Source organism: Limulus polyphemus, unplaced genomic scaffold, assembly GCF_000517525.1.
Source record: "Limulus polyphemus unplaced genomic scaffold, Limulus_polyphemus-2.1.2 Scaffold652, whole genome shotgun sequence".
NCBI lineage: Eukaryota > Metazoa > Arthropoda > Merostomata > Xiphosura > Limulidae > Limulus > Limulus polyphemus.
The window spans coordinates 435,768-450,816 of record NW_013666262.1 but is presented as its reverse complement, the minus strand read 5'-3'; the positions used below and the strand labels follow the sequence as shown (position 1 = coordinate 450,816).

At 33.8% G+C, this 15,049-nt stretch overlaps 1 protein-coding gene across 1 annotated transcript in view; it reads left to right on the top strand.

The window, feature by feature from the left end:
* The window catches only part of LOC106459721 (WW domain-binding protein 4-like), a gene marked incomplete at its 5' end in the record, with an annotated part of 103,383 nt that overhangs the window by 23,071 nt on the left and 65,263 nt on the right, over positions 1-15,049 (top strand). The window contains one exon of the mRNA XM_013919376.2: positions 10,001-10,072. Coding sequence (XP_013774830.1) covers positions 10,001-10,072 — 72 coding nt within the window. The remainder of the gene's footprint in view (positions 1-10,000; positions 10,073-15,049) is intronic.

Here is a 15,049-nt window from a genome sequence, read left to right as displayed (position 1 = left end):
GTGAAGCATGGTGGTCTCAACATGATGGTTTGGGGAGCTGTTTGGGTTGGTGGGAGATCGAGCTTAGTGGAGTGTGTTGGCAACATAAATTTTGCAAAATACATCGAAATATTGGAGGAAGGACTCTTTCCACTTTAATCCTCGGGTTTCTTGGACACAATGTTGTTCCAGGAAGATGGAGCACCGTGTCACACTGCTAGAAACACCCAAAAGTGGCAGGAAGAAAATCCCCTGACATGAACCCCATCGAAAACCTCTGGGCCATACTCGACCGGCAAGTCAAGAAACAACCAAAAAAACCAACTTCGAAGAGCGATCTACTCCAAGTTTTGAAGCAAGAGTGAGCGAAAACCCCACAATTTAAAATTGACGAGATGATTCTCACAATGCCCCAAAGGATCAACAAAGCGAAAGTAAGATCTACTAGATATTAATTAAATTATAAATATATCAATTCATGTGAATATGACTTAAAATTTTCATTTTTTATCTTAATAATAGAGGGACCAAACTCCGGTCCATCTGAAGCTATCTCCTGTAAGTGCCACCTGTGGATGGGGCTCTGTCGTATTGTGGGCCTGTCATAAATCACCATGTGTGGATTTGTTGGTGTGATAGATAACCCTCACCTTTTTTCCATTATGCAGATGATAGTAGGCCCTGCTGCTGATGTCAGTGCCTCTTTATTGATGGTGTATACCCTCTTTGGCAGTGGTGGCAGAGTAGGTGACCCACTAGCTGGCTGGCTCATTTGTACTGGCATAATAACATTGGTGGAGATATTTATGTTGGCAATCATCATCCATGAACCTATCCTGTTCTGAACTTTCTGAGGCCTAATCAATCCTCGAGATGATTAAAGTTCCAGAAAGGTTCTCCTTGATTTAGAGATATAACATGTCTTTTGAAGATGTGAATATAATTGGTGACTTGCACCTTTTGATGAGGCATTTCATCAGTGGATCCTACTACTTCTTGGATGATAGTGGCTCTTTCACGGGCAGCATCGGCTGGGCTACCTGGAGACTTGGCTCCTTCATAGTCAAGAAGATGTTTGAGACCATCACTTCCTCAGTAACCAGTACATCCAGTGGAGACTTGACTTCTGCAGGGTCTACTTCTCCCAGTGAGGTCTACTTGACCACTAGAGGTTTTGTGAACGATCTGATGATAGATGCAGTGAACTCTCCCATGCCCAATGTGTTGGCCAGCAATACATCTTCATCAGTGGGCTCTGCCACTATGAAGATCAGGCCAACTTCAAGAGCCCTGTTGGCAATGATTTAGAATACTCCTTCATTATAGAAGTCCTGGGTGTACAGTCTTCATTGTGTTGGTGTCTATAATGCAGTTTGTAGTTACTTTGGATAATTTGAATGTAAGGTGAGATGGCTGACCATGATTGGCTGGTTGAAGAATATGTGTAGGTTGAAAAGGGTCATAACTGCTTGGTTACAACCTTAACCTGCTTTAAAATTCTTTAGTGATGGTTATAATACTGTATCTTGGTCAAGCATCATTTCTATGGACTTCATGTGCACTCACAACCTACATCACCAATAAAAGATGCTTTTCCAATGCCAGTGAAATTTCCACTCCCCAGGCTTTATTTGGTCTCCACTTGACTGATACCTTTATCCATGCTGCTCTCTGTCATCCCTGCCTCACAACAATCAACAGCTTACACACCAACCCAATCTTGTTTCTCACCTTATTGTCTGGTTATGACATGGAGAGAGCGCATTTCCAGAAGGAAGATTGGTGATCAAGACTGCAACACTGGTTCCTGCAAACACTAGCTGCTTCGAGTTAGAAGATGCTAACTCTTACTTTTGAACATTAGATTCCACTAATGTTTACATTGTAACTTCTTAAGGAACTTCTTCCAGTTACAAGTTTAGTTCTAGTTTTGGTGCTACTTGCAAATTTTTCACCATGTGGTCTGTGTGCCTTGCATCAGTTGTAACTCTTACATTGATATACCACTCTGCCTTTGTATGAGCTAATAAACTATTTAGGTGATCCAAGTTGCATCCATGCTGCTGGCACATACCACAGCGAGATTTCCACCATGGTATATCCTTTCTTTGCCATTTTGCATAGCACTTCTTCTGACACTCATTGGCCCTCCCAGTTGTTGACTGTCAAACTCGTGCACATTGACTAATGCAGACCTTAACTGTGTATGTTATGGTATGTCTAGTCATCGGGAAGAACCATACATCACATCCACAATGAGTAGTATATCCTGGCCAAACATGAGTCTGTTCAACAAACAGCCTGTAGACCCCTATTCATTTCCATTGTATATCACCATAACATATAGTGAGAGTACATTTCATTTTGTTCAATGGGATTAATCGCTAGTATATCCTTGTTAGTTTATACTACCCATTCTACTAAACCATCAGACTGGGGCATAAAGCAAAGTGCATATCTTCACTACCACTACCACTTTACACTACTTAGAGAACAATTGGCTGTTGAAATTACTCACTGAACCATGTATATCTCTTTTGGTCCTCTAAACTCTTCTATCTAGTGTTCCATCAACACATCAGCTATAGATTGAGAAGTGAAAGGTGATGAATTTGCACTTATGACATCTATCAATCTCATGGAGTGGACCAGCAATATTTAGGGCTGTCCTCTGTAGAAAAGATCCAATAATTCTCTAAGTTTATCTTCCCTCAGTTGGTTCCTTCCCCTGAGCAGTACACACCAATGTTGGAAACATCAACTTGACTGCACCAGAAGAGCTGCTGTCAGATGTTAGAACAAATGCAGTTAATAATTTGGTGTTCTTCAGTCTTTGTGTTAGGCAAAGTTTAGAGAATCTTGTGCCTTTGAGCTCTGAGGACCACTAGCTGTAGTACAGCCTGAAAACCATAACTTGATGGTTTTTAGTGACTGTACAACACACATTTACTTTGCTTCACAGCAAGTAGCACCTATGCTAGATCTAGGTCCTTCATTTGCTCTTCCAGGAGCTTCTGAAGCATTAGTTTTGATATCTATCCTCTGTTGGAAGTTCCTACTTCATGGTTTAATATTCTTTGACAGAAATGATTTTGGAACCCACACAATCTTCATGATCAAAACATTTCACAAACAGACATGGTCTCAGCATGCAGTGAGAGAGTATATTTCTATACTACAAGCCTGGGCAATAAATCATGATGAAGCTGTTTTCTTGTAATACATTAATACAACATGTTATCATCCCTTCTGAATTGTTAATGTTCATTAGCTCTTTTTACCACTGGTAGGTTAAAGTGTGTATATCATGACTTTTTTTTAGTTACTTTCAACATTTAATTAAACTTCGTTATTATCATGGTATAGAAATAAACTTGGCATAAAAATGTAGTTAAAAAATCAAATTTTAATATCATGTAAATTTTAAGCTTTTAATTTTATAAAGAAGTATTGAACAAAAACTTCAATCTCCCCCTGGATGAGAATTGTGACATTTGCTCTCTAGGTTTTTACTCTTCTCTAACTTATCTACCACCCCTCCAAAAATTATGGAGAATTCCATGAATTACTCGTTATAATATAATTATTGCTCAAGCAAAGCATAAGTTTTATAGCCTTCAATCTTATATGTTTACAGACCCATAAACTAGAAAATCAGACCCACTTTCTGTGCCCACCCGTCACATTCTTTCTTTCACAAATTGTTAATAGTTTTTTCTGGTGTATAATACTCTATTATTTATAAGAATAGAAGGCTAAAGTTTTAATCTATCAAATGATATATTATATTACATTGTTTTCTGTACAGAAATTGTCTATTTCACTTTCAATTCAAACTTTATTCCCATAGGAAACACATTGATGAGCTTAGCTGAACTTTTAACAGCTCTTCTCATTGCATAGTTATAAAGCCAGAAAATTTGTGATAGTTACAGAGCATTGTGTCTGGTTTTTACATCTTATTAGTTTGTATTCTTAGGTGCATTATTTAATTGAAGAAAAAAAAAATATTTAGTCTTGTAATACCCTTAGTATAAAAAAGTAGGGTTAAGTTTCATCAACAGCCAAAAAAAACCCAGGTAAGTACTATATTTCTTGTTTTTCATGTGTATTCTACATTTATTATTATAAAAGTAACTATAATGTAAAAAATTAGAAACTTACTAGGTTATATTAGGTAAGATAGAGAAATAAAAAAGTTTCATGTGATATGCTCACAAGTAGCTTTTGAGTTACATGATTTGATAAGGTAATGTGAGTTACATGTTCAGCGAGTAACTTAAAACTTGTGGGATTATTAGTTAGACATCATTCAAGAGGCAATAGACCAATAATATTTAAGTAGAAACAGGTGTATACTGTTATGAGCTTTAAGCTGTTTAAAATAAACAAATGTGGTTTCCTCTTGCAATTTGAAGTCATTCTAGAAAGAGAAAAAGGGTAATTTAAGTCTAGTTCGCATTTTTTTATAGTGGTTATAAGGTTGGTCAAATTGACTGACCCTGTATAGAGTTAGGATAGAGAAAATAACAGATAAAATATAGTTATACTGAGAAAAAACGTTTGAAGTTTGTTTAGGAGGTTTTAGAGATTACACAAATGAAATTTGACAATATTAAAATGAAAAAAGTATTTTTATTTTAACATGAACGTCTCTTTTCACTCAGAGGAGTTAACACTTTGACTCCATATATTCATGGAGAAATTTTTAGTAAAAACACTAAAAATTCTGATCTTTGTCTACAAAACACATAATATTTACTGAAAGCTTGTGAAATTTCATGAAGATACACAAAACATTTTAGAAGTTATAGTGTGGAAACTGTAAAGGTCAGTCTGGGGTCCAAACCTTGGGGAAATTGACTGCTGAGCTCATAGTGAGAGAGTTAAACATATCAACAAAGCATGTTTCACTTAGATGGTGAACCTTCAACCATACCTACCATACAAGTAGTGGTGATATTGTTTTATGAAGACCACAACTGCAAGCATTTCTTTCTTCATCATATAGTACCTGTGTTCAGAAGCCATGACTGTATGTGATTTTACTTTCTATTCTGTTGTGCAACTGCAATAACACAGCCCCAATTCCATTATTTGTGAAACTGCAATAACACAGCTCCACTTCCATTATTTGTTGTCAGTGTCCAGTAGGAATTTGCTTTCTTTTTGTGGATATACCTGCACTGGAGCATCAACATCATCTAAAGTTACCTGCCTGAAATACTTCAGAAAATGGTCTACATTTTCCTTTGCTACAACTTTGAACATTGGGGGCAAAATCTACTTAGCTTCTCTCCTAGGGACCTGTGGTGTTGATCAGAGCATCACTATAGCAGGTTCTTGGATGATAATATTTCTAAAGTGATGAAGATTACTTAGATACACTATTAGAAAAGTAGTCAGTTCCTGGTTCAGGATGGCAGAGCAATGAGCTGCTTTTAAGAGCTCGTTCTGAAGTTGTGTGATCCCAGGTTTCCTTAAGATCCCTGGTCAGATACCTCTCAGCTCAGTGAGGCTCAAGAATGTCTTAAGGTTCATGATCTTTTCTCATTGGTTCCCACTCAATTCTCAGGGGGCAGTGCCTGATTTGGGTGCACCTGATGTCATCTGATCTTCATAAGTCTGCATTTGAAGAGAAGTCCACTTCAGAGACATTTACAACATTACCAAAAGTAATATGTTCAGGAGAGGACTTATCATAGTCTCTCTGTCTTTCATACAACTTTCTTTTCTCAGTAGCAAACTCTCCTTCTCAGTCGTGTGTACCTTCACATGTAAAAATACCATTCTTTCAGTGAGATTCTTTCCTTTTAATTCGTATAACTCAAGAGTTCAAGTAAGGGTAATAAGTTTGTTAGCTAAAACAAAAACTCCGCAGTAAAATTCTGTGGTATCTGCACCAAAGTTTCTTCTTATCTACTGTGTAGTGTTTTTAGGTTAAATTGATTTGCTTAATCCTCTTGCTATGGGTAGGTGAAAGTGCATGTCACAAGACTTGGATTCAAAATTTAATTATACTATCAATCTATATGAATAAACCTGGCATCAAAATGTAGTTAGTAAATCAAATTGTAATATTATAATTTTAAAAGGAATTATTTAAACAAATTCTTAATTTCCTCTTGTATGAGAATCATGACATCTATTCTCTAGGTCTTGCACATACTATAATTTATTTACCGCCACTCTCTGAAGTACAGAGTTTTAATGTAAATTACTCATTAAAATAAAGATATTGCCTTCAATCTTCGTTGTTTACAGACACTTAATATAGAAAGTCAGACCAACTTTCCATGCCCATTTGTCAAATCCTCTCTTCAATAAATTACCTATAATCTTCTCTGATATTTTATATCATGTATAACCAACAGAAAGATAAAGTTTAATCTGTCAAATGATGTATAATGTTATGTTGTTTTCAGTACAGAGTATTGTCACTTTCATCTTCAGTTTGAAAGTTTATCTGGCATTATTCACATCAAGCAGTTTAGGGAATTATGATAAGGCTCTTATACCTTACTTAGAGACACAGTTAAATTATAATAGTTATAGAACATTGTTTTCTTTGTGCTTGTTATTATTCTGTGTTCTTAGGTGCATTCTTTGAATAAATAAGAATTATTTAATGTATTAGTACCACCATTGCAAAAAAAGTAGGCTTAAATTTCATTGGCAGCTGACAGCAAAAACATAAGACATCAAACGTTAGTACTATATTCTTTGTTTTTCATGTAAGTTTTTATTTATTGTAATAAAGTAATTACATTAAATACTAGGTTAGATTAGGTAAATTAATGAAAAATAATTATTCTTCATGAGGTGTGCTTGCTAGTAGCTCATCATTACATCATTCAGTACAGAAACTTAAGCTATGTGTTTGCAACTTTTATTGCAGGATTATTAATAAAACAGTTTATAGAGCATTAAAAGAATAAAATTAAGTAGAAACAGATGAAAAACTGTTATGTGCCCATGGATCGAAATATTACATTTTCGCATTCCTGAGGAATTTTATCTTTTTAGTTGGCTTTCCCGTTTGGAATGCATGGTCCATCCATATTCCATTAGTTATGACCAGTGAAAGTGAAGATGTTGCATGGATTAAATAAAACAAAACGAATCGTGAAGAAATGCAACTTTGCATGATTATAATCTTCCTGATAGCTTTCCCTAGAGTGAATGTAATTTCATTTCATTATTTCTATCCCTGGTTCTTTAAGTTATCTAGGATAAGCAACTGTAGTTTCCAGTTACAATTTTCAGTTATTCTAGAAAGAAAAAAAAGGGTAATTTAGATTTAGTTTATATTTTTTTTGTATTGGTTCCAAGATCTATCTAATCAACCAAGTCTATTTAGAGTTTGGGTAGAGAAAATAACAAAATATAAAGTTTAACCAGAAAAAACATTTTATATTTATTTTAGAGGTTTTTGTGGTTACACAAATAAAATTTGGAAATTTTCAGGTAAAAAAAGTATTTCTAATCTTAACATGAAAATCACTTTGAATCTGGAGCAATCAACACTCTGATCCCATATATTCCTTGGGCTCAAATGTTGTGCTCTATTTACAGAAGACTTGTAATATTTACTGACAGTTTGCCATATTTCATGAAATACACGAACCATATTAAAAGTTATAGTATGGAAACTCTGATGACTACTTTGTGGTTACAAGGTCAGTGTAATCCACTAACAAGATATGGAAAGAATTAAAGAATATTAGATGTGTCCCTTTTAGAGTGGGAGGACAGGCATGATGAATTATGAAATGATGCTGAATTTATGTAATGACTGAGTTTTAATTTCTTAGACACAAAGTCAAATATAAAACGAGAACAATATTCATTTATTCAAAGACCCAAAACACAGTTTGTGTACTTACACTGGAAACTGGATGGTCACCTTTTAGTGGAATTGGAATATTTACTTCCCTCAAGATATCTTCTCATTACTTAAGATCCTGAATAGTACTGTTTACATGTAATGGTTTTTACTTAATGGGAAACTTCAGGTTTACCCATAGCGATTAGTGCTACCCATGTGCATGGTCATTCTCGTTCAACATAGGAGGGAGGCCATAACCTTGAGATATCATTTGATCTATCATTGAAGGATACTTCTATAATCTACATTCTTGTGCAGCATACATCATTGCAACAATAATCCCTGGAGGTAGAACATTTAACTGTAGTGAACAACAAAGGAACAAAAGCAGCAACAATAAAGTCAGCAGTTGTGTAATACAAAACTGCAAAAGCTTAGAATAATTCAAAAGTTTAGAAACATTTTATATTAAAATGAGAAGGTAGAAAATTCACAATATGCCTGCATACCAAAAATGGTCATCTTGATACTTACAAATCCCATGAGCATCAGCTTTGCAGGCCCTCAAATACACCATATCTTGTTCTATAACTGATACATCCTTTGTTCGATCTGTCAACAGTCTGATAAAGTTTGTCTCTACAACTTCTTTGTTACATTCTCATTCTTCTTGTTTCAACATGTAAGGTTAATCCTTTAATTATATAAGAAAATTATGCTTACTTCAAGCAAATATTAGTTTTGTCTATAATGTAGGCCACACAGTGTGCATGATGTTACACTGCACAAATAAAGTCAATAAATTTTAATGACAAACTGATATAGACATATAGATATATTTATTAAAAAGTTATGATCATCTATCTCGAACATGGTGGGTAAACGTTACCACCACATTATTATTGCTGACCCTTGTACAACATTAATTCCTTTTAGCTTGTTTATCTTATTGAGATACAGGTAGTCTAACAGGGGTCTATAGTATTTTAAAAGTGTATGAGTTGTCCAAAATTTCAGACATATACAGTCAAACCTTCCTTGTTCATGCTTGCAAGCACCTGGCATGCCTGACTTTTCTGCCTTGGCAGTGAAGCTGCTCTGCTAATGGCTTCCTTTCTCTTGTGTTTCTCATCTGTCTTGTGGTTATCATTCATATGAAGTTGAAAGATATTGATATATTTGCAAGTGGTCAACTTGTACAAGTTTGATCCTATATGTTTTGTATGTCCAATATACAAAACCTTGCTACTGTCTCGTCATCATAAGTAAGTGATAGCTTTCCATCAGCCCATGATGAGTGGTAAGTTTAATAGCATTTTTTCTGATTATAGATATGATTAGCTTCACACTTTGATAGCTTTGACAGTGTTACAGTCACAGGTACAACATGATTTGCAGCAACTTGTCATTGATATTGAGCAAGGCTCAAGTTGTCGCCCTATAACATACAAAACAAATTTCTAAATGTTTATTTTACTATATAGGCTGTAGTAGAGGATAATTCATCAGAGTAGTACAGTATCTTCTTGTCTGTTTGCTTATAACATCATTGTGATAAGCATGTATATGCATCTCATTCCCCAACAAGTGTTCTATGTGATGGCTGCTTGTAATGCCCTATTTTATAGAAACCTTGCTTGATATTTGTTGTAAGTAACCTACTTATTGGATTTTCAATCCATAGCCTACTATAAGGATACATTTGTGTTGGGGTCTGTTTGGACCCAAGGTGACCCACAATTACACTTTCAATGTTCTTTGAGTTGAATTTTGCAGTATTGTAGTAATCTCATCATATATTAGTGGATAATGTTTGGAATATAGGAATATAATGAAACTGGCATTATTTGATACACTGTTTATATAAGGAATTGTTTAATACTACTTACTTGTATAATGGGAACAATGTAAATTTTTATTTATCAACATATTTCCTCTAAAATATTTTTTTTTTATGTTGTTCACACTGCATGCTAACCCTAATAAAAGTTGTAATGCAATTGTTTTTGGAATTTCAATCCACAGTTTACTGTAATGGTAATTTTGTGTTGAGGTCCGGTTGGACCCTAAGTGTTCCATAACAACTTTTCAAAGGTGTACTGATGAGGGCTAAGGAATCCATTCAGGTACAATGTTGTGGTGTGTGTGTGTGAAATGTGTAAAGAGGTTTAACACTCTCATCTTTTCTTTTAGATCAGAAAAAAAGGACAAAAGGAGCATCAAGAAAAAGTTGACTTAGAAAATGAGATGAAGAGAATTGAGGAAGTGAGTTTTCTACATTAAAGTAAATTTAGTTCTACAGTTTCACTTGGTATTTGTGCACATAAATAAACAAAGTAACCATGAAATTATACATATTATAACTTTTAATGTAGTAAATGTATCTTCATGAAATTTGGCAAACTTTTGTACAATTCTTTTATACACAAAAAATCAGATTTTGTAATTAAGTGTTTTTACTAAAGATTTGTCAGTGAATTTATGGAGTCAGACTCAGACTTTGACTCGTCTGATTTTAATGTTAAGATTGAAAATACTTTTTACATTTTAAAGTTTTTAAATTTAATTTGCATAACCTCTAAAACTTCTTAATTGTATTTAGAGTAAAATATTATATTTTATGTGTAATACTTAGCGAAATGTGCATAATTTTATCAGTTAGTCCTGTATGGATAATTGTTCATTAAAATAACAGTGGGAATGAAAAGAGGGGAGCCACAGGAGGGAACTAGTACCCCCCATTAAAAATGTTGTGATTGAGAAGTGGAACTATGCTCACATGTCCTAACTCTTGAGTCTCTTTAAGGTTTATAAAAAGCATATCTGGCTACCCCCTATAATCAAATATTTCACAGGTTACCACATTAACTCTTTCTCAATGGCTACCCCCTTTAAACACTTTTCTATGTAAGTCACTGAGTTATATTCAAAATTTGATTAAACAACTTTACAATCAATCTATGTAAATGAAATTAACATTATAAAGTATATTATATTCAAAGTTTTATGTTATCTAAGTTTAACTTCCTTTATTTCCAAAGAAACCTTTAGAAAACACTTAAACTTCAATTTTATTTTGTCATGTAACTCATGAGCTATGATAAATATCAACTTTCACACTTTCTGTCTTGACTGAGATAGCACAAGCCCTGTAGATGTATGTCTAGACAATTAAGTATGTTTACTTGGCCTACTGACATGTAAGTTTCAAAGTTCTTTAGCAGAATGGAGTAGAAACAAGTAATAAATTTTTTCAACTCCTGATAGGTGCAGTGCCCACCATCTATACTTTTGCTTCAGCTCATAATACATGCAGTTGCTAGATATACATGTATATAATCATTAGGAATAGCTTATTTTACACTATAATCCACCATAATAATTTTGAAATTGGCCAGCAGTTGTCATGTGGTAGATGTAACAGACTATAGTATTGATAATGCTTGAAGACAGCTTGAATGGGTAATGAAGAAAAACTTTAATATAAGTTTAACATAACAGCAAATGTACAATGTTTCGACAGGGTTTTGTCATTATCACGTACAAGTAGTTTACACTGACACAGATATATATATAAATATATATATATATATACAGTATTGAACAAAGAGGTCACATGACTGGATACTGTTGCAAAACTTAGAAGAGGTATCTCGGCACCCCAGGGTGTTGGTTAAGAGTAGGGTTGTTTTGTTCAATTAAGATGGATTCCTTGATTTTTCGTTTGTTTTTGTTTAAAATTACTGTGTTTTTAATAGATATACTATGGTTTTTTTAAGTTGCAATTGTGAAAAACATGGGACAGTTTACTATTGTGTTCTGTAAATCTGGTTTCCAGTTTTCTTCCTGTTTCTCGGATGTAGAATTCTTGGCAGTTATTGCATGTTATTTTGTAAATGACATTGGTATTGTGTGATTCTAAATCATTTTTGTATAGTATTGATTTTAATTTAGGGCCGGGTTTTTGTGAGAATTTGACGTTGACAGGAATATTGTGTTTAATGGCTAGTTTTATCCAAGTGTGGATAATTCTTGAGCTGGTTTCAGGAACAAAAGGTAAACTGCAGTGTAATGTTATGTTGTTTGGTTTGTTAGTATCAATTTTGTTCGTGGAAATTTATTGGTGTGAATGAAATAATGCTTTATGTGGTTAATTTCTTCATTTATGTAGTCCATTGAACAGAGTCTTGTGGCTGTGTTTATGAGTTTTTTAAGTGTGTTGATTTTTTGTGTGGTGTCATGAGCAGCATTCCAGGGGATGTAGAGGCCAGTGTGTGTGTGTGTGTGTGTTCTTGTGGTGAATTTTGGTTTTAAACTGTGTGTCCAATCTAATAATTTTGAGGTTAAGAAAAGAGAACTGTTTATTGTTTTCGTGTTCTCTGGTAAATTTGATGTTGAAATGAATGGAATTTATGTGTTCAAAGAAAGTTAGTGTGTGTTCTGTAGAAGTGAAACCAGCAAAAGTGTCATCAACATATCTGTACCAGTATAGTGGGGGATGAAGTGCAGAATGTATGGCTTGTGTTTCGATCTGAGTCATAAAAATATTGGCAAGAACGGGCGAAACAGGATTGCCCATACTTAAACCATCTATTTGAAGGAAATGTTCGTTGTTGAAAATGAAGTTGGTTTTAGTCGTTGTAAATTATAAGAGAGAACCAAAAAAGTGTGCTAGGGATGTGCATTAACTTGTTGGGGCTATTAATGTAGAAGTCGAGTGCAATATTGAAAGCTTCATTGGCAGGGACTTTGGTGAAGAGTGACACAACATCAAAACTGGCCATTAAGGCTTTCAAATTTAGTTGTGCTAATGTATATTTGAAATTGAAGGCATCTTTAAAAAATGAACCTACAGATGTTACATATGGTGTAAAAGCCCAGGCTATGTATTTGCCAAGATTGTAGTTGAATGAATCATAAGTGGACAGTATAGGCCGTAGGGGGCAGTCCTGTTTTTGTGGTTTAGGAAGGCCATAGAGTTGTGGTGTGCGTAAATCAGTTTTACGTAGATAAAAATAAAGATCATAAGCAATTAAATTATCTTTTTTCATTTGTAATAAAGTTCTGTTTAGTTGTTTTTCGTGTGTATTTGTTGGGTTGTTTGGGATGGCTTTGAATTTATTTTTATCGGATAGGATGTCATTTATTTTGTCGATGTATTCTGAGTATTGTAGTATTAAGCCTGTAGTATTGTTGGCCTTGATCCCCGATAACACTTACACTTTTTTCATAGCTAAGTATGTTATAGTTAGAGTGACAGTTAAATTCTATTTTAGTCTGACTTTTATATCTTAGTTAATTATGTATTGTTTATATTTCAAAATGCATAATTGAAAGGTTTAAACATTTTTTAAATATGCATCTTACTTTGGATCAGTTCTCAAGGCTTAAGGCTTGTGCAAGGGAAAAATAATTTTGCTTGTGCATCTCTGCTGAAGATAATGTAATTAAGCCTCTTCCCCCACTCCCCCCACGCTGCTCTGCTAAATGGTGCGGAGATGAGTAATAAATGGTAAAGGACAATAAAGGAAAATAAAAATTAACTATATATATAAAGGAAAAGACCTGAAATTACAAATTTAACAAAAGAAAATTAAAAGATATGTATTTTTTATATTTCGTAATTTTCATCATTTTGTTGCATTGTATGTTGATGATAATAGCTAGAGTTAGTGATATGGTATAAAAAATGAAATATAAGCATTTACCTTAAAAAAACTTTTGTTACTCATTTAGGAGGTTCTAGAGGTTAAGCAACTGAAATATGATAACTATAAGATGAAGAAAAGTATTTTTATACCTAAAATGAAAATAACCTTGCACTTGAACTATTTGAACAGTTTGACAGCAAATAATTACAATATATATAAATAACATATTTTTAATAGAAATACTTTGTTAAAATAATCTCATTCTTTGTGTACAAGATATTTACAATCTTTGACAAACTCTTACCAGTTTTTGCGAGGATACGTTAAATCTTAGAGTTACAGTATGTATTGTTGCACTCATATCATTCCCCAGATGGGGTCGTGTATTTTACAAGACCCTGCTGAGAAAGGGTTAAATGTATTTCCTTTCTCACATTGATAATATGAAAATGCCAATTGTAACGTGTTAAAAATTATATATATATATATAATTTTTGACACACCACAAATAAAATATATTAAGGTGTAACAGTCAATTAGTGTGCAAAGTAACAAATGTGCACTTAGGCTATATGGGAGGTGTTCACTGAAATTGCACATGAAAACTTAGTAATCAACATAAATAAAATGCTAAGAAAGCCAAAGGAATATTATCTGAATTCAAAGATATTTTGACCGTAAAGACTTGGACAGCTAAAGTATATGAAAACCTACATATGCCACTGACTATACTAATAATTAGTGAAAAATCCTTAGGTTTTGCGCAAACTGGCTGACAAAGACTTGTTTTTCTGGTTTCATGAAAAGATAATTGTATTAAAGGTTTTTTTTGGACTCTTTTAAATGATTTTTACTCATTTTACCTATAAATTAAGGAAAAATGGTCAGAATAATTTCCAATTTGTTTTATTTGTTTCCTATCAGCCAAACAGCTGCAAAATTTGCTTTGGGGGAAAGAAGGACAGCATACTTGTATGTTTCAGTTAACTTAACATTTCATAAAAACTGTTTATAAATAAAATGAATGAATAAATGTTCTGTAGTATGTGTGAGAAGAAATAATTCAAACAAATAAGAATCCCTGTGACATTAACACACCATTTCTGTAATGGGTTAGTAACAAACATGAAATAAAGCAATTTCAAATTGGGTAGATGTACCTCTAAAATACAGAAAGTTTTTCCTTGTTGAGTTTGAACTCATACTTCTACAAACATGTGACTAAGAATTTCTTAATCTTATTTTTGCATTAAAAGCATATATCACCCATAATTTCCCACTCTCCAACCTTCCATGTGACTTAATGTACAACCATAAAGGGATCTTACATAAGCTCTGCTTTTCTGCCATAATTTAAACCTGCTTGTTCGTGTTTATATTGTTAATCTTGCTGTGACATTCTTTCTGATGTAACTATTTCTGTCAGTACTGGCATTGTTATAACTTAATTGGAGGCCTTACTTATTCAATTTGCCTGTGTGTTGGAAGATGAAATTGTAACTACATTGTCAGCCCCCTGACGTAGATTCCTGTACATGGTGAGGGGACCTCCCAGGGAAGGTTCTGTATTTACAGTTACTTTCTCTGGGAT